The sequence below is a fragment of the Podarcis melisellensis genome, assembly GCF_964234715.1.
Source record: "Podarcis melisellensis genome assembly, chromosome: 6".
NCBI classification, from domain to species: domain Eukaryota; kingdom Metazoa; phylum Chordata; class Lepidosauria; order Squamata; family Lacertidae; genus Podarcis; species Podarcis melisellensis.
In genome coordinates this window covers 40,699,986-40,719,769 of record NC_138538.1, presented here as the reverse complement: position 1 = coordinate 40,719,769, position 19,784 = coordinate 40,699,986, and the positions used below count along the sequence as shown (strand labels likewise).

The window sequence follows — 19,784 nt, the reverse complement described above, 5'->3', positions numbered from 1 at the left end:
AATCCTCTGCAGGGCGTATAGTGTGTGTATTTATTTATTTTTATTATTCTTGTGACATGTTTTAACTGTTTCTCATTCTGAATTAATACTGGGAGCTGCTGGTGAAGGGCAGGTGACAAATTTATTACTAGCTGAAATAAAATCTGGGTCATGGAAGTTCCTAAAAGACCTGCTCTCCACACACAAAAATGGGTGGGGTGGGGTGGAGAGAGAAGGGAAAAACATGATTCATGTGGTTTAATAAAACATACTTCTTTATTTACAAACACAAATGCTACCATCACAGCAGTACTTTATGAATAACTAGCAACCAATCACACTATCTGGCAGGTTTTGTACAAGCTACAGGAATATCAAAATAATTAAAGCAAGCCTGAAAGAAAACTAAGCGATGGACACTGAAGAAGAGAAACCTGCAAAAGCTGGTTGGAGTCCAGGACACCATATTATGCAGAGCAGTGATTGCTACCCAAGCAGCCTTCCCCTCTTTGGATGGACTGGCAGGTTGAAAGTAGTAGGATTATACAGCGGAAGGCTGCACAGAACACCTGGTGGTTGGGAATGGCATAAATTATATCATACACTAAAATATATGGGACTTCAAATCAATATTTTTGAAGTTAGTTTGCAAGTTTTATCTCTGCATTTCCCAATGCATCCCATGGGCCAATTGAACCTCCTGCAAGATGCTCATGTATATTCTGGAGATTGGGGAGGCGGGGGGGGGAATAAATCTCCCGATTTAGGAGACTGATAAGAGTTTGGATAAACAACTGCAATGGCAAGAAATGAAAATGAAGGATGCAACCTTTTCTAATGCAGGCCCAGCCAAAAACGGAAATCTCTGGATGGCTTAGGATAGCACACAAAGCAGAAACATAAATGACTTAAGCAGTATATTCCCATGTCTTGTGTGCAGATTCATCTAAACATTCCCAGGGAGATACGCATTTGCCTGGCACATCCTCAAGTGGAGGGAAAACGAGTGTCTCTTGAGCTGTAGAAGTCCAGCATGGAAACATGCCGAGACGTGTGCCACTCATACTTGGGCCCAACATCATCCCAACCCTCTTCTTTCTCTCTAGACATACGTCCACTCTGCCCTCCCTGGTTCTTGCAATCAGTACCCAATCAGTTGTAAACCTCTTTGGACTCATTTGGATTCCAAATGTCTGCTCCAAACCTGCAAAAGCAGGCAACTTGTAAGGTAAGTTGTCTTGCTGTATAAAGGGTACTTAAAAAGCATGTCTGCCAAGTCAATGCAAACCAGTGTGAATAACGCAGAGGAAATAATGGTGCAAAGAGTAGTTTGCTTAAACTAGCAACACTGCAATAGGAATGTGCTGGGATCCACAGCAGCATGATGGGTCTTCATGGAGACACGACAATCATCCTCTTGAGAGCTGAATGATGCAACAGAAACGAAAAGACCTTAAACTTGGAGGCAAGCAGGTCTTCCCTTCCTGTGACACACTTCATTGTACTTTGGGGAGCAAATGCAGACTAACCAGCAACAAGCAGTTCCTTTCCATCAGGTTCTCTACAAATCTTCTTTCCTGAGAGTCAACAGTTTGTTCACTGTTAGCAGGAAGAGAGGATTGGGGGAAAGCATTTTCCTCTTCCATAATTTGCATTTTCTTCTTTTTCCAATGTCCCCTGTATCCATAGGTAGCCAGGTCACTTGTCCTGACCATAGTAGCTTAAAGTCAGTCCATTATCTGACTGAATAAGGAAAGGCGAGGAAGGTTGGGAAGTCTTCATAATAGCTCTGAAATACCACCACCTGCTAAAAGAAACACCAAACCAAAAATCAAATATTTTTGAATATTAAAAAACAACATTTTTAAAAGGACTCTCACAGATACCAGCAGCACCAGAAGCTGGATTGTACAAGACCACTCCCAAATGACGCAGAGAGGTTAAAGGGGAAGCTTTTGTCCAACATGTTATGATGCTTCATTTCTCTGCTTTTGATTAGAAGTCTTTAAAAAGGTTTTTAAAAAAGGGATGTCAGAACTGGGTAAGATCTTTGAGAAACTCAGTAATTCCCTGCCACTGGGATTTCTGCAAGCTTACCTGGTTTAAGTATAGGGAATAAGGAAGTTGTATAGACTTGTGTTGTAGCTAGTAAGCACACTTGCTGCCTGTGAACTCTGCATGGGAAAAGGGGAGGGATTATTGAGGATGTGGACAGCAGGCAGGCAGTTGAGGCAGGAACTGTGCGATGATTACAGCTCGGTATCAATTTATTATCCGTGCTCTGTGCAAGGCAAGGAAGCAGCACAGTGTTCGGTCCTTTTCTGAGCTCAAATTTTCCAGAGACTAAAAAGCACAAGTTGAAATGTGCTTTTGAACAATGGAGTCTAGATATGGCTACTTACAAGTACATACCGATAATAAAGCCATGTTTACAGTTATATCTTTTCCTGAATCAAGATAGTTGTATATAAATATGCTGCATGGCACCTGAGTTTAAGAAGGCTTTGAACCTCAATAGGAATAGAGCAGTAAGTCAGGGAGGGGCCTAACAGCTCAATCCCTCCTGGGAATAGATGGCACTTCTGAGTGATTAAAATCATTAGGTTTGGGATGAGCCGCGAGGAGGCATTTTGTGTCTCCTCCAAGATGGAGCCTGGAATTCAAAATGGAACCTCAAACACTAATGCCTGAAATGCTTAGTGGCTTGGACTGCAAGGCTTCCCACACAAACCAACAGAATTAACTTAAACAAACCCTTTTAAATCCTAAAGCAGGAAAGTTCCATAAGGAACTTTTTCTGGCACATTTTACTTAATAATAAGGTGGGTGTCAGCAGATGAGGCATTCTGTATCAAGATTTTTATGTCTGACTGTCTTGACTGAACACCAGCGAATGAAACAAATGACTTCTTGACAGCCACTCTCCCAGCAATGGTCCAAAGGAGGAAGCATATTTTTGCCACAAAACTCAACCCCATGTAGGGATGCCACGACTCTATAATAAAGCAGCCACCTAGCAGTAAGGACTATGTTTGGATCACGTAGTATTAAAATAAGGGATCTCTTTCTCCCTTACAGTTTTAAAAATAGTATTTTCTTCAACCTTTTTTTAAAAGAAAAACATACCTTCATTCAAATCTGGTACAGCTTATTGGAAGTCAGAGAGAGATATTTCAGAGGCCTGTGGGCTGCCAGTTTGCTACCCCTGCTTCAAAATATTATACTTAAGGAAAAGCATGTTGCATAGGTGAAAAACCACCACTCAGTGGTAGATCACATGCAAAAAGCCATGGGTTTAATCCATGGTTGGGCTGCAAAGGACTTCTGCTTAATATCCTGGACAGCCACTGCCAGTCAGCAAGTACAATGCTGAGCTAGGACTAAGGGTTTGATGCACTGTAAGGTAGCTTCCTATTTTCCCCCAGAAGGTTGTTGAAGACAAGACAAGCATTTTCCTAAGCATTTTTAATTAACAACAAAAAACAGGCTAGAGCTTGACTGTGAAAAGCAGAGCACCTGCTCTACAGTTCATGCCTTGAGTGTGTCAACATTTCTGAATACAGGAGTTGCATTTGAGTCTAACAGAGGATAGCCCAAAGCACCAATTTGACTGTAAGCCCACACCAGGAGGAAGGATGGAATACTGTTCTTCTGGACCAGGCATCCCGTTAACTTGGTTTCTTGCCTCCTCTCATAGGCAGGCATCTATTCCTGCATCAGCTTGCATGGTTCTGTAACACTCCCCTAATAAAGTCACAAAGACTTCATAGTTGCAAACTTCTAAACGTATCTAGAAAATTGTGTGTGGTTTTTTTTTTTTTTTAAGGATTTGGCCACTAACTCTGCTTTGTCCAAGTAATATGTTTGCATTGTCAAAAACATGAACAATGAATGGATGGTATCTGAACTTCTTCAGAGAAGGCTCATGGAAATCTATGGACTTAAGCTGGCAAATGTTAACTTGCCCATTCATTTTGATGGGCCTGTTTCAAATATGATTTAGTCAGATACCACCCATGCTTTTTAATATGGTGGCTCTCCTGCATATACCTACTATAGTTTAAGATTTCAGAAAATGTGTAGCATGGTGCCATTTGATCTCAATCTCACTTCTGCAAAACTTCAAGGGTACCTTTTGGCAGGGAGAGGATGTCTTACAAGAAGTTGTCCCACTGAGTACTTACTAAAACAGTTTTGTTGAGAAGCTACAGAACAAACATAAGTTAGCAGGAAAACAACAAAGCAAAGAGATTTCTGCTTTGGAAAGCTGCCACATTTCGTTCATTGCATCACTTGTAAGCAATAACTCAATGAATTTATTAATACTACAAAAGCAACTTAACAGGAGCAGAGCAGGAAGGACAACGAGCAAGCTGGGTAACACAGGACCAGCAGTGAGGGAAAGAAAGGGTTAAAAAAATAGCTGTTCTGGAGATTATAAAAAAAAATCACAGCAATAGCTGCTGAACTTCAAGGACATACAAAATTTTGCACATACATATCACATCTGAATCCCTATTACGTGTAACAATTTTTATATAAAGTATGATCAAAAGTCACTTCCTGTTCCTTGCAAAACCCACTTTCTCCTGCCTCCTTGAACTTTGTCAAACTGGGCAGAAAGCAGCTTTCCCAAATTTACACACAATTAGAGGAGTAAAATATGGGCATTGAGCACCTGCATAGCACTGAAGTAACGGTATGTAGAACTCTCGCATTCAACTTACTGCCAGTATTATTGAACTTGCTTAGATAAAATACACAGAGCCAGTTTTAAAACTCTTGGTAGCAACCTTCCAACGAGCAAGCAACTGTCCAGAGCATGGATCCGTAATATGGACACATCACTAAATTTTCATAGGCAATGAAACTCAACCACAGTCACCAGAAATACTACTGTGGGATAGCTATTCCCTTTTCCCCTTTAATCTTTTCTTTTTTTGCAGCATCAGATATTTCACAAGAGTGTCATGCAACAATATTTTAGCTCTGCATGCTCCCCATCATTTTTTATCTTTGCTTTGGACTCCAAAACAGCCTTCAAATTTGGGTTGTGTGGCGCCAATGATGCGCACTCCAAGGAGGAGAACCCGCAAGTTAATGCCATTTCTGTATGACACGTCTTAATTTTCTCAGCCTTCGCATTATTGACTTGCCGTGCCTACAAGTTGTGGGTGCCTATTGTTATTTGCGGCAACAAGGGCAACCGTCCTGTTCCAAGAAGCAAAATTTTGTCTGTCCTTGAAAGCAGAGCAGCTAAAACACTTAGCAAGCAAATGTCGTTTGGAGAGCTAAAGTGCTAAGGCTATGCCATGTCTGTACGAAGCAAGGTCACCAAGCAAGCAGACGCTCACGCTGGGTCCTTACCTGGCAAAGGCTGTCCCAGCTCCGCCTGCACTTTACCCTTCGCTGCTCCTTCCAGAGGTAAAGAACCTCTGTCCCCTTTGTAGAGTTTCGGTTTAAATGGAGAATCTTTCTCTTTACCTTTTGATCCTTTAGGCCTGCCTGCTTGCTTCTTCTTGGATTTACCATCTCCTTTCACACCCAGAAGCGGATGGACTTCTGCGAAGGAAGAGGCAGGTTTGGAACAGGAAGTACATCTTTTCAGTTTACAGTGCATTTACTTGCCCTGTGTACTTTGCAGATCTCTGAAGGCTCATGCCATACCACAAGAAAGGGGACTCATGGCATTTTCCTCTTTTTTTAGAAATAAGACAGGGAGAGCAGCGGTTCTGAATCATTTTAGGACAGTAGGATGAGCCAGAAGTTAGAATTAAGTTGAGTTTGCCAGCAGTTTGTTGTATAGAACCGAAGAATAAACTGGCCTACTGAGGTCAAGACAGCACCTGGTCCAGGTGCTTTAGAGGAAATGTATAACACCACAGATTACTAAACAAGTACTTGAGCTAATAGACCATAATTTCCATTCAGGGGTCACAGATAGGAGGAATGCCTCCCCACTGAGGAGTGTAGCCAGACAAAAAAATCTAAGCACGTGAGGAAAGATGTAGTACTGTTAGCCCCAAGTGAGTAAGATAATGATATATAAGAGGACAAGAAACATAGGGATCTTACTTGCTTAAATTAGGATTGCCATACGCCTGGATTTTCCTGGATATAGTGGCTGTTGGAAGCAGTGTCCAGGTGGAAATTGCGGAAATGTCCAGGAAGATCTGGACGCATGGCAAACCCATGTTGGAAGCCTAGATTTTGCTGAATTCCCTTAAAAATAGTTCAACAACTTCATTCTTTTTCAAGATTTTGCAAAGCTCAACAACTTAGGGCAAAACTCCAAAAAAACTCAACTTTTGTGTCCACTTCACTTTTTGAAATATGGCAACTCTAGCTTATCTAGCAGTTCAAGTACCCTCTCAATCGTAATGGCACAAGCTGAGAAAGGACTTATTTACCACTCACAGCCATTTTTGCTAAGTTCTAATATAATCTGAAGTTACGAAGATATTGGACAGCAGCAATGATAGCAACTCTCCCTCACCATCATTGGGTACTCCCTGCAGTTCTATGTTGGTAGTTTTGGGTTTCTTCTTTGGTGGCTGAGGTCCATCAGACAAGGACTGCCTCTTCTTCTCAGAGCCTATTCCTTCATCAGGTAAGGCGGTCTGCACTGCATCTGGTGGAGGACCATATGGGTTTTCCTCCGGGTCTTCCACTTCAGGAGCAATAGGCAAGTACAACAAAGCTTTGGAGTCTTCCAATTCTTCATCGCTGCCAAGGAAATTGTATTTTTTCCCATTAAACACACAAAACTCATGCTATAGGATTGAAAAAACAGACACACGCACAATTTTGTTCTTGTGTTCTTATCCAGAACAAGAGCTACAGTAACCTCCAAAATTAGCCATTCAGACACACTCTACAGCAGGAATGGCTAACCCATGGCCCTTCAGATTTTGCTAACTGTGACCCCCATTATCCCTGGCCATTGGCCACACTAGATGCAGAACTTCTCCTACAGGTCATTTTGACTGGTGGGTGGGGCTGCTCACCTGTAAATCATATGGAGGCCAGGTGATTCAACTCCAAAGGTAGAATCTGAAATGTCCTCCCTGTTCTTCCTTTGCAGCCTGGTTTGAATTCAAGCTGAGTTGTAAAGGAAGAACTGGGAGCACTTCCAAGCAACTCTTCCTTTACATATGCAATTGGGCCCTTTTTGAATTTGGCATCTTTTTCTGTCACTGCAGGATGACAGAAAAAAGAGCCAAATTCAAGAAACACTGAACTCTACTAGAAGCTGTAAAGAAAGAACCAAGTTTACCTGTCGAGCGACATCAGGTGATGGTCAGGTGGCCATAATTTGAGCCAAACCACACAGCAGCCCAATGGGAAGGCCTGGGGAGCCTAAACAGGTTCATAGGGAGGCTCTGCCTTGCTCATATGAAAAGATATGCATATTTACTCTGCAATCCTAATTGGCCTAGCCAGGGAGAATCTTACTGAACACAGGGTGACTTTCTTCAGAGTAGGCCTGCACAGAACTGCACTGTTCATCTATTAAAACCCATAACTAACTAAGATTTCTTTAATTAGTTGACAGTCCTAACAAACACATCTTTTTAGCAAATATTTATTGTGTGCAGTCTTTCAACACCCTCGCTGCCGCCACATTCACCTGCTACAAAAAGCAGCAATGGGATCTACACTGGTGACGTCCACTTCCTCATCCTCCGCAGCATCAGCACCTGATAACCAAAGAAATTCTAAATCACAAGTTGGCAGCAACAGAGAGGTCTCATTGCCAAGCTTCATCTAATGCCTAAATAAGCCCTATGTCACAAAATTAAACTCATGCTGTTCTGATGCCTAACTTCTTACAATATAATTGGCAATGGAAAAAAATGGCAATGAGAAGTGAGCCTCTTTTCTTCTCCAGACTTTTTTTAAAAAAAATCCTGCTGTATACTTATCTTGTTTGGCACCACCACAAATCTGTGCTTTTATTGCCTTACATTCAACCTTGTTTCCCTAGCAACAGCTATGACATTTCATTACTGAAGCTTGTTTGCCTAGGTACATTGTTAAAACATAAATCTTGTAAAGGTGAAAATAAGTGGAATGTGAGCCTTTGCACTGACTTCAGTAATCATGTCCCCTTTTTCCAAATACTAGGAAGTACCTGCTTAAATTCTGCAGGACTGTGGTTTGTGTCAGACCAGATTGCAGCTAAATCAGCTGTTAGTGAACAAGCCATTAAGCACCAGCGGTAGTTTTAAATGCCCACAGAACCTTGATCAGTAGGATAACAACTCTCTGAAGACATCAAACAGATGGCTGCTAAAAGTCTGGAAGTAAAGAATCGGAACAAGGATTCTTGCTTGGCTGAAAAACGCAACAGATAACTAGGGAAGAACAGAAGACAAGAACCTTGGACTGCAAGAACCCACGAGTATAGGAAGTAAGGACTGAAGACAATATAAGCATCAGTAACGGAAGACACATCAGCACCACTGGAAAGGGAGCTTAGATGCAAAGGCATTCTCTAGAAACAAAACTAAATGAAAGTTACCTAGTGGGTAGTTTGGGTACTGGAATAACTAACCTGGGATCCCAAAACAGCACAGAATAAGGAGTAGAAGCGGCAAAAACTAGAAACAGTTTGCTAACGCTTATACTAGACGGACCATGAAATGGGTCTTGATATGTGGCCTATAGATTCAAAGGCTCAAACTGTGTTAAATCAGAAGAACTGTTAAATTTATATCTCACACCTTGAATACAAAATATTCCTGAGGTGGACATGATACAAAAAAATACTAATACCATATTGGCCTGAATATAAGCCACACCCAAATATAAGCCACACCTTTAAAATTGGAGGGGGGGAGGGAAAGAAAAAATGAAAAAATAGCCGAATATAAGCCACTCCCTTCCTCGTTGCTCCTGGCTGCATACTGGGGGGGGGGGGAGCCTTACTGCATTGCCAGTGGCCTTTCCCCTTCATCGCTCTTTCCCTTTCCAGCTTTGGGGGAGAGGACGTGGGACTATGCATGGGGCAGGTGCCGTTTTGCCACACTCCTGGCGCTGTTTGCCCCATGCTCCTGGCTGCATACTGTACAGTTGTGAATATAAGCCACATTTAAACTTTTCATGGTCGGAATTTGGGGAGAAAATGCGGCTTATATTACGGTATATCAACAGACCCAGAAAGGGCATCACTGATTATTGCGTTTTTTACTCTCCATTCACACACAGGAGATGATGTTTGAGAGAATAATACTGAGGTGCTTTTTGTACCTCAGTATTATTTTGTACCATGATGTGCTCCAAGAGGCAAAGATTGCTTGCAGCTCCAGTTCTGGGGGCAGAGGAAGGGGGTAATGTGGGCTGATGCTACACAATAAGGATGCAAAGCTATACACAATCCATATACTTTTACACTGGGCAATTTCAGTCAATGCATTCTTTACCTGTCTGCTCTGGCTCGCTCTTATCTTCATCTTCTATGTCAAACTCAGACTCTCGCTCTTCATATTCTACATTTTCATCCAGTTCCTTAAAATCAGGTGCAAAGGCACTCCAGTTTTCCTAAGCCACAAATCCAAAGAACATTTTATGCTCGTGCCCTGGTACAGCAGCTATATAATCACACCCGAGCTAGGCACCAAAGTGCCACAAACCATGTGCGACATCATAGGACCAGTCCTCCTTTGAGATACAGAGTCACAAGGCCTACCAAACAAGAGGGCTAGTTACTTGTTTTACGTAACGTGAAATCAGGATCTCTTTCATCTCTTCCCATTTTTCTTCTCTCCTCAGTGAAAATCATTCTTGCAACCCTCTGGCTACAAACAGTTTTTTATCAGTTTTGAAATTATTTGATTCTCTCTGGTGAGTATTTTTAGAAAGATGTTGGTAAAAGCTTATGCAAATAACGGCAAAAAAATAAAACCAGAATGACCAATGAAATAAGGGTCATCCAGGGAAATTAAAGTGTAGAAATGGAAGAAAATGCATCAGTACCACTTACCACTTGATTTTGAGCCCAAATGGATACTACACCACTGGAAATAGAAGCGATGATAGGTCGGACAGGATGCCACTAGATTATACCAGAAAGAGGGAAGAAAAGTGGTACATTTTTTAAAATACAGTCTGGCCCAATGCCGTGAATCCTGTTAGAAGGAGACAATGCAGTACTTACTGCCACGTCTAGCAACAGCTCTCCCCTTGTGCCGTGGAGGATTTTCACTAAGTTCCCAATGCTCTTCTCCCAGATGTACAAAGCATGCTGACGTGCTGACCCTGCAACAATGTACTCCCCATCGCCAGAGAAACAGCATTTCTTCCAAGGCGTCCTGCAGAAATGGCAATTAACAGAACCTTGTTCAAGTGTACACTAGGGAGAAGCAAGGGTTCAAAAGAATTGCAATTGTCAAAAGATGATTATGCATAGCTGGAAGTGGGCTTCTCTGAAACTGCAAATAGCAAATTCTGCAAGGCAAGTTATACAAATCAGTCAAGTCAGGATACGTTTCCCCATAATAACTTCTTTGATCTTAAGTCGCACGCCAACAAATCTAGAAGAAAATAAGAAAGCTTGAAAAACTATGTGAAGATTGCAGTTGCTTCACTTGCCTTGCTATTGCGTTGTTGCAGACTTTGATGCTGTGTACGGTCGCTTTTGTAAGCAACCAGAACTGATGTGAACTTATAGAAAAATATAACAATAGGACAGTAGCTGGTGCAGAGGAGTGACTTAAAAACTGTGAGAAGGACCTGGCTGGCAGCTAAGCAAGGAACTGTCAACAACTCCCATCATTCCATCTGGCTGCTTCAAAGGGAGCATTGAGATGACCCCCCCCCCGCCCCCACCAGCCTAGCAAAAACCAGTTCTGTCTTCATTAGCATCCAAACAACCTAGCTGCATCAGAGGGAAAGGTGAGATAGCAAAACACCCCCAAATGCCAAATGCCACATGCCCACCCCGTTGCCCCCACCCTCAGATGACTGGCCATGACTATCTTAGTTTCCTCTTCCCAGACTATGAGTTTTCTGTTCTGCAGGGCATTTGAAGGCTTTAACTGTAGTGCGTCTTAAGTGGTTTTAGATCTGCTAACCAATGGCTGTTTTAAGCTCCTGTGATCTGTGTTGCATTTTATTGTGTTGGCTTTTTGCATTTGGGTTTCATCCTGGGTTGGAAATTTAAGATTGACTGCAGGTTTTACAATATAATTGTTATGTTTTAAACCAACTTCTACAATGGCTAGAAAACTTGTTTATGAAGTGTTTAACAACTAGAAGAAAAAATATCAATAATGAAGATTTAAAACTTTTAACTGCACTGGCAGAAAGATGTTTTATAAATGTAGTAAAGGCAGCAATTAATCCAAACACTGCCCTGCCTATGAATCTCAGGCTTCTCTTTACGCTACATGATGCTATGTTAGAGATTGTATTTTGAATTTAAGTAAAAAAAATACAGCCCATTTTTTGGATTACAGAAGACTCATTCCACCCCCACTCACCCATATTCAAAAGGTAATTGTGGACAGCGCTGCACAATGTAGAAAAGGGATTCTGCTTTACTGCAGAAGAAAGGGCTCTGAGAGCCAGGAAGCAGGCAATCTGGACCTAGTTCCTTTGGAACAACAGCACTCAAGGTCTTTAGGGGGGTAGAATGCTTGTTTTTCAAGCTCTGAGAAATGAAGTAATACCAGAGGACAAACTAGCAGTGGGGCCTTTGAATACTGAAAAGCACATGCCCTTGACTCAAGACGGATAATTCCTACCTGTTCACCAAGTCCTGCAGCTTTTGCATTGGCTCTGGTTCTCCATCTCTACCACAAGTCAAGATTTCCCGACCGTCATAGACTCTGATTATGCGATCAGCAGTATTTATTAGAAAGCAACTAAGGGAGGGGAAGGAGATACAAAACGCTGTAATACCATTCATTCCAAATATACTGCTGAGCCACTGTGCTCCAGCAGGTTATATAAGAAATAGGATAAACCCATAGACCAGGATCCTAGTATTATTATTAATACTTTGTTGAATTTATTTGTTACACTTCCACCCAAGCCTCTAGGTGATATACAATAAGAGTTAATTAAAAGCATCCAATATAGGAATATCACTATAAAATAATTAAAACTAAATCACCAGTCAGACTAAAAAGTAATGAAACTCTTACCCCTACAAACACTGGCAAGTTAATCGAGTACAAACTAAGACGAAAGGTACAACCAAATACCTCCTTTAGGCCTTCCCAAGGACAATGTTATTTGAACAGCAGCTCTCCATGTATGAAAGTGTGAACAGAGTCAAAGTCTTCAACTCACCTTCCTTTTCGAGCAAACTCTATAGATTTAATAGCTGTAGTATTGCTGGTTCCTGTAGTTACTCTGAAGGAAGCAACAAGGTCCTGAGTGTCTGTCTTTAAGACCAAGATCTAACAACGTAAGTAAAAATAAATCAGGTAACTTTTACTGTGACCTTTTCACCACATACACTTCCTGTTTAGAGTTCATAAGGAAAGGCAATAAAAGTCTGCACAGACATCAAAGTGTGCTATTAAAAGTCAGTCCCGTCAGTGATTTATGAGACAACTAAGCAAGGAACCATGCCTTCCTCTCTCATCAATAAAAAGGAGAGGTTAGTGGCAAGTTCAACACCAGCAACACCATCAATTTAAGACAGTGAAATCCAATGGAGCAGGTATGGAATTAGAGAAGACAATCTCTGTGCAGCAACTGCATGCAATTCATTCTCTAAAATGGGATCTGTCCAAAAGAAAAAGTCCCTTGATGACATTGTTAAATTCTGAAGGTTTCTTTGACACAGACGGGTGCGGGGTGGGGAATTTCAAAGCATTTGGGCTGTTTATTTAAATAGGGAATGTTATGAAGTTACACAGAGTTAGTATCTGATTCAGTTCACAGCAGATATGTCAGACCGCCTAAGCTGAATTCTTCATTAAAAAAATATAAGCTTTCATTAGAAATGTAAAGAAGCCAACAACTGCATACACAGCTAGAACTGGTAGGGAAGAATGTCAATAATGTAGATCAAGCAATGGTGATGTACAAAAGGGTGCCAAGGTGTGTGTGTCTGTGTGTGTGTAATCTTCTCACATCCATTAATGGGTTGAATGTGGCATACACAAACTATAGTCAAGGCCCTATGGGGCAGTTGTCTGTGACCCTCACATGTTAACAACCTTTCATTTCTAAATAAGATAATTTTTTTCTGCATGGTCTATTTTAGATGTGTACCCAGCTGCTTCATCAAAGCTGAAATAAATTTTGCTTAGACTCATGATATTCCTAGAATATTCTGAGCTGAGAGAGAGAGAGAGAGACAGAGACAGAGACAGAGGGGGAGGGAGGGAGGGAGGGAGGGAGGGAGGGAGGGAGGGAGGGAGGGAGAGAGAGAGAGAGAGAGAGAGAGAGAGAGAGAGAGAGAGAGAGAGAGAGAGAACCAAGACAGCAATAAAGGGAAGCCCATTTCTTCTATTTACAACACTTCTAAGGCGAGTCATACAAATCAGATAACTGAACCCGCTACCCACCAAATATTAGTTCAGTGAGTTCTCACCTTCCCTTTAGCATTCCCCGTGTAGATATATTCCCCTCGTCGGTCAAAAGAAGCCACCACATTCAGATCAGAATCATCATCCACTGGTAGGACAACATGTTTTGAATCAGACAGTGTTAGCATGACAGGTGCAGACTTCATTGGACATACCAACACCCTGTTTCTAAACAAATAGAAACCAACAAGAAACAAAAAAAGACATTTTCAAATTTTCTATTTTCTTACCTGGTGTCTCTTTTGGAACAGGGAGGAAAGGGGTGGGCTAAAAGGAGGTTTCTAAGGATGCAGGAACTTTGTGTATGTCTGAAAGCAGAGGCTTCAGAGCTAGAGATCAGCGAGGACAAGAAAAAAGAGAGAGCACAGAGATGAAGGGGATGGGATCAAGGCAGGGAAAGCCCTCCAGGCAAAAGGCTTAGGGATGCAGACAAGACACTGCAGATAGAAAGCAGAAGCTTGGCAGAGCCCTTTCTTGCATGAGGTGTCTGCATCTTTTTCTTTAGAATCATAGTGGTTTTCCACAAATGCAAATTAATGCAGATTTAATCTATTACATGGCTACTATTCTTCAATCACATGGCAGTCATGCTTTAAAACAAGTAGCAGCATATTGAATTGGGCCATAAGGATGGCCACCCACTAGGATTAAGAGTCTCAGCATATACAACTATCTGTGCAAAGACCCCCTCAATGCCAGATGTCAGGAAGTGGGCGTGGGAGGTGAGCAGTCAGTGGTCTCAGGCTGCATGGCAGGATCCTGGTACCCCTCTTCACGGGTTGGCTATATGCATGGAGGGGCCACTTCTGAGGTCTGCTATTGAACTATCACCAGCATATTGATGACTTCCAGGAACAAAGCTTCAGACAATCTCTCATAGTGGAGGAATTCAGCACCATGCTGGGATGATGATCAGCAGAAGCATTCCCGATTGCCAGACATAAGGACCCCTCCTCTCCTCCCCCTGCACACTGTTATGGGGGTTCTCTCAACTGCTCCCCCCGAATTGATTTGAGGGCTGTGTTGTAGGAGGTAGGACCCCTGTTGCGCTAGTGGGACTTGTTGCACGGGCTCCCATATTTTGCTGAATATGGCCCACAGTAAAGAACTGTGTTGAATAAAGCAAATGATGAAATATAATCTTGATTAGAATACGGTAGGCAAGAAACCATTCAGTTTTCAAAGACTGCTCTAGGGAAAGGTCTTTGTTAGTATTACTTACTGATCGCGGGGATGGTACTGGACTTTCAGGATTGGAGAAGGGAAACGAAACCTCTGGTCACAATCACCAGTCAGAACATCCCACTGAGATACCATATTATCAGTTGACGCACTCACCAATTTGTGGCCATCTCGACTCCAACTGGAAGAGAAAGTTCAAGACCACAACCTTTGTTTTGTTGCTATCCCCACAAATATTACTTAAAATGGTCAGAGCTACTGGCTCATAATATGCTTTCAAATCAAAAGAGTGTTGTATCAAAGGAACATCCAAGTAAATGTATTTAAACTGGGGTGCCAGTATACAGAACTGACCAGTTAGTTTATCTGTTTTTGGGACTATTATTTTAACCACACTGAAGTGAATAGTGCTCTATACTGCAACTCAAGCTAAATTTACTCAGATACCAATGCATTTATAGCAGAGCCGAATGGTGATTGTAAAATTTCTTGAAACAAAGCATTTGTAATAAAAAATACTTTATGGCTTTTGCACTAAAAAGCCTACAAAACCCAGAAACACTTAATACAGCAAAACACTGAGGGGTTTTTTCCCTACTGTATGTTATTAAAAAATCCAACAATGAGGTCCTGAAGTATCCAATAAAAAGTAACAAGCAAAATATTTCTAGAATGATGAAGTTCAAATTCAAAAAGTTATCCGTGCTGGAAAAGGGAAGTTATTTATTTATTTAAAGCTTATATTCCACATTTTCCCAGCAGGTGGATGCAAAGCAGCGAGGATCAAAAGAAAGGATAATTTCATGAGCTCAAAGGGATTTAGACTTGTTTTTCTTTGATAGCAGCATCCCATGTTGCAAGTTAAACTGATTTTGAAACTGAAGGGCATTTCAAAAGTAGTTTGTGATACAGAATGGAGATCATCAATTCAAAGAAAAGATCAAAAGATCCACTGGGCGAGCAAAAGCCCTTTGCAAGAATCTAAGAGGCAATCGGATTCTCAGTCTATAGCTGTGATCCAAAGATACTGAATGCATGTGGGGAGGGGGGCATGAATCATCTGTGTAGCTGGATCTTTCGTTGATTTTTTTCCCCCTGCAGCAGCTTTCACTATCAAAGAGATGACTTTAAAAACCAACTTTCCTTTTTAGCTCTTGGAGTGTAAACTTCATGCAGAGTTCAAGCTGTGTAAGTTTCAACTTGTGAAAATGATATACTGAATACATGACATGCACACTGTGTTTTTACTTAAGCTGAGAGTATGCTATCAATCAATCAATCAATCAATCATATTTAACTCATATCGAGATAAATTTCTTACCATAAAGAACAGACCGGGTGGATATGTGCACTTATGATTTTTGCTATGCCTCTTGTCAAGAAGTCCCAAATGACAATCCGACCATCATTACAACCTACTGCTAGAAGTGTGCCCCACCTGTTAAAAGTACAAGTAAGGGCCATACTAATGCAGTCCAGTGTGCCATCAGCTTCCTGAAAACAATGAAAGGTATAAAAATCAATGTCAACCAATTTCACTTCAAAGCTATATAGTCAGTACGCTTCACACCTTTGAAATGTCTCAGGCAAAGTAAGACCACTGCTATTTGAGAGATCAGCTAGACACTGAAGGGAAAGTATGCACGAGATTAAAAATCAGAAGTTGAAGGGATGCTGGTTTTCAGATAGACATGTTTTCCTGATGCACTTTAACATACACCAAGTATCCACATTGCAGTTCAGCAAACATCTGCTTCCCGTCTTCGAACATAATAAAACCAAGTCACAAGCCAAACAACATTAGAATAGAATGTGTCAACTTTGAGTGAGGGAGACATTTACCTCTGGATAGTTCTGTCCAAATGATTCTGAAATAAAACAGAAATATAAAGCATGAAATAAGTTATACAGTACCACATTCTTTGTGCTATGCAATACTTCATTTTTTTAAAAAAATGAAAGTATGCTGCTTATAATGAGAAATTTGATCCCAAATGTCAGGCATTGGCCCTTAACTCTCATCAGCTCCAGCCAGCACACCAAATGATCTAGGATGAGAACAGTTATATAGTCCAGTAACATCAGGAGGGCTACAGGTTCCCCACCATGGTTATAAATCCGTGGTGAGTGCTAAGTGGGCCATAGCTCAAAATCTGGAGGTAGTTCTAACAACAGATAACTAAAATATTCTTAACTTGGCAAGGTGGGCACAAATCAGCTATCTAGGCAACAATCAAATAAGAATATAGAGCAGAATATAAGTGCATGACATTTGATGTAAACATGCAAATGCCAAGCATTACAAAATTATCACAACTCTCTGTAAGAATAACCTCAGTATTACCTTGATGTAATAATCTTCAGAAAGAAAGGGCTCTGCTTCTAATCCTACTTATATGGGAATTGAGGAAGGTAGAAGAAAAATATGTAAGGCCATGCTAATAGGGGCTTTTAATCTGGGGTGCTCACATTGTTTTTAGGCTACTTGTGTTAACCTATATTTTATGGGGCTTTATAATTACTGTTATTTTATTGCATTAATTATGAGCCATCTAAATGTGTTGAAAATGAATGGAAAATAAAAAAATTAATAAGATTATTTTTTTAAAAAAACAAAAACCCAAGACTGAGGGTCAAACTACATACATTAAAATGCATCTTTGCACTTTGCAGAATTCTTAAAACACAAATAACATCAACTGAGGGTGGGCTTATCATTCATGGGATGCAAATGGGGGATTTCTTCCCAATGTAGATACTGGTTTTAGAGGCGGGATTATCCTCAGGACAATAAAAGGTGGGGAAAGGGTTAAAATTCCTCTCCATGGTTGCCCTCATGCCCCACCAGCTGATGCTATTTGCATTTTCAAAACTTTCTTAAATACAAAAATTCATTGAATGTCACATCCACTTTGACTCTCTGTTTTTCTCCTATTCAGGAGCTGGTCAGCTAGGACAGGTGGGGGGAACCTTTGGTCCCACCACATGTTGCTGAACTACAATTCCCATAATCCCCAATAAGTATGGCCAATAGGCAGAGATGGTGAGCCCAAAAGGCTTCCCAGACCTGAACTAGCACTTAATGCAACGATTCCCCACTTTGTCAAGTACCGTAGTCTGCTTTTTCTGGTTTTGTCTTCCCATGTAGCACGTGTCATGGACCACTTGCATAAATATCAAGAGGCATTTGCCCTGCAAATACCTTTCCAAAATGTCAATGGTTTCTGCTTAAGATACAATAATTTTGCAAATTCATCCTTTGTATGTGGGCACTTTGCATGTGGATCTTTCCTCTTTCCCTTGGAGCAGGCAGTAGCACCAGGCGTCAGTTTGATCCTTCCCAGGTCTTAAATCAAAAGCTAAAGAACCTAAATTATTCCCCTTCCCTACTGAGAATACACCAACTGAAAAGAGGTTTAGAAATCAGTGAGACTGGTTAGGATTGGGCTGTAAATATGTCTAGGAAAAGCTTTGATCAAATTCTGAGAAACCTTTGAGCAGGATGGCAAACGAGTTAAAGTGAACCACATCTTCCAGGGACAATGTGGGGTATCACAATGTTTCAGCACACTGAACGGGCAACGCTTATCTCGCACGTTAAAAATGTGTGATCCCTAGGGTGTACCCTTGACGCATAACCAAACGCTGGGCAGCACAAACACAGAAATGGTGCGATGCTACACATGCTTGCTTAGAAGTAACAGCCACTATGTTCAGTGGGGCTGACTCACGGCTGTGTGAACAAATACTGCAGCCTGAAGAAACTTCTTTGGTCCCAAGAAACTAGAAACCGAGTGGTCAAAACTGGCATGGCTGCCATGGCAACGGGACTGTCAGCTTGTTAGCAACAGGGCAGGCAGGAGGAAAGAAACCTGCCATGGGAAATCAAGCACCGCCATGACTTCAGGGAAGCAGTTTCTGCCAGTGGAGGAGGAGGAGGAAGAGAGGAAGAGGTGAGCAGCGAAGGTGGGCGACCACCAATTTGCGTGCCATTAAACCAGCCCCCAGGGCTGCATCCCCTGACTTGTTAGCTGATGACGAACTTAAAAGAGGTGTCAGTCGGTTTCACTCTCGCCCTGCCAAGAATTATGAAGCCGCGTTTTGTGCAAGCGGAGTGAGGAGGGGGACCTTCTCCCAGGAGCCGCCCCAGCCCAAGCGCTCCTCCGGCCCCTGGTCCGGGTCGGGTGCCCCGGCACTTCGCTGTCTCCCAAGTCCCCCTCGCACAGCCCAGCCGCCCGCCCCGGCCCCCTCCCGCCCCACCAAAGGGAAGGACCGAGGAGGTTTCGACACGACCATTTAAAAAGCCACGCACCCAGCAGTTCCAGATTCATCTTGGCCACTTTCTCGCTCCGTCCGATCCCGCTCCGGAACCAAGGACCCCGGGGTCCTCGCGCACACCCAGCCAAGGGGCCCGGCTTAAGGCTCAGCCTGACACAACCGCAGCCCACTCATTGCGCAGGGCTCCGGTCCGGCTTCCGAGTCACGCCGAACTCCGGGCCTCGACGCTCGCCTTCATCGCTTCGGGACGGCGGCGAGCAGCGTCTCGGGGCAAACGGTTTGAGCGGCGTCAGGAGCAGGCAGTCGCCAGGGCAGCTACGAATCCCAGTCCGTCGAATAAAGAACACCGGCTCGAAACGAAGCAGCGTGCGCGAAGAGTTCCGGGAGGCGGGCGGCAGCGGAGGAGGAAACGGGGCTGGCGTAACGCATGTTATTCTAGGGCAGGTATGGGAACCTGCGTGCCTCCAAATGTTGTTGAAATCCGGCTGCAACCAGGTTATCCTGGCTGAGGCTGATGGGAGTTGTAACCCAAGAAGATCTGGAGAGCACCCGGTTCACCTTCCTGGCCTGAAAGGGAAATCGAGAGTCATGTTGTGATAGCCGCAGGGCTTGTGGGGGGAAAGGCATCTATTGAGCCGCCTTTTCTCTCCAGATTACAAATATCCATAGCTGTCAACTTTTCCCTTTTCTTGCGAGAAATCCTATTCGGAATAAGGGAATTTCCCTTAAAAAGGGAAAAGTTGACAGCTATGCAAATATCTGGAGAGAAAGAACGCAGATACTGAAAGCAAAGCCGGG

The 19,784-nt window shown here is 42.4% G+C and overlaps 1 protein-coding gene across 5 annotated transcripts; it reads right to left on the bottom strand.

Annotated features, from left to right (window-relative positions):
- Positions 1-236: 236 nt before the first annotated feature.
- RBBP5 (RB binding protein 5, histone lysine methyltransferase complex subunit) lies at positions 237-19,308 on the bottom strand. Of its 5 annotated transcripts, XM_081916396.1 has the most exons (15): positions 19,021-19,308; positions 16,551-16,576; positions 16,030-16,202; positions 14,749-14,889; positions 13,532-13,694; positions 12,277-12,386; positions 11,727-11,846; positions 10,139-10,292; positions 9,965-10,036; positions 9,405-9,522; positions 7,610-7,679; positions 6,476-6,705; positions 5,464-5,541; positions 2,077-2,153; positions 237-1,786 (listed from the first exon to the last, which is right to left on the bottom strand). In XM_081916396.1, the coding sequence occupies exons 1-14, from the start codon at positions 19,037-19,039 to the stop codon at positions 2,125-2,127; spliced, it is 1,503 nt and encodes a 500-aa protein (XP_081772522.1). In that variant the 5' UTR covers positions 19,040-19,308; the 3' UTR covers positions 237-1,786; positions 2,077-2,124. The 5 variants fall into 5 exon arrangements, with proteins under 5 accessions (XP_081772522.1, XP_081772520.1, XP_081772523.1 ...); XM_081916394.1 differs by lacking the exon at positions 2,077-2,153 and having other exon boundaries at positions 237-1,783; positions 5,347-5,541; XM_081916397.1 differs by lacking the exon at positions 2,077-2,153 and having other exon boundaries at positions 237-1,783; positions 19,021-19,307.
- Between the last annotated feature and the right edge of the window lie 476 nt (positions 19,309-19,784).

Bases quoted from the DNA above. Each gene is read 5' to 3' on its own strand.
- RBBP5 (XM_081916393.1), bottom strand. The intron at 13,695-14,748 runs GTAAGTAATACT...CTATTTGTTTAG, and splicing joins CAGTACCATCCCCGCGATCA to AAACAGGGTGTTGGTATGTC. The intron at 10,037-10,138 runs GTAAGTACTGCA...GGTATAATCTAG, and splicing joins AGCTGTTGCTAGACGTGGCA to TGGCATCCTGTCCGACCTAT.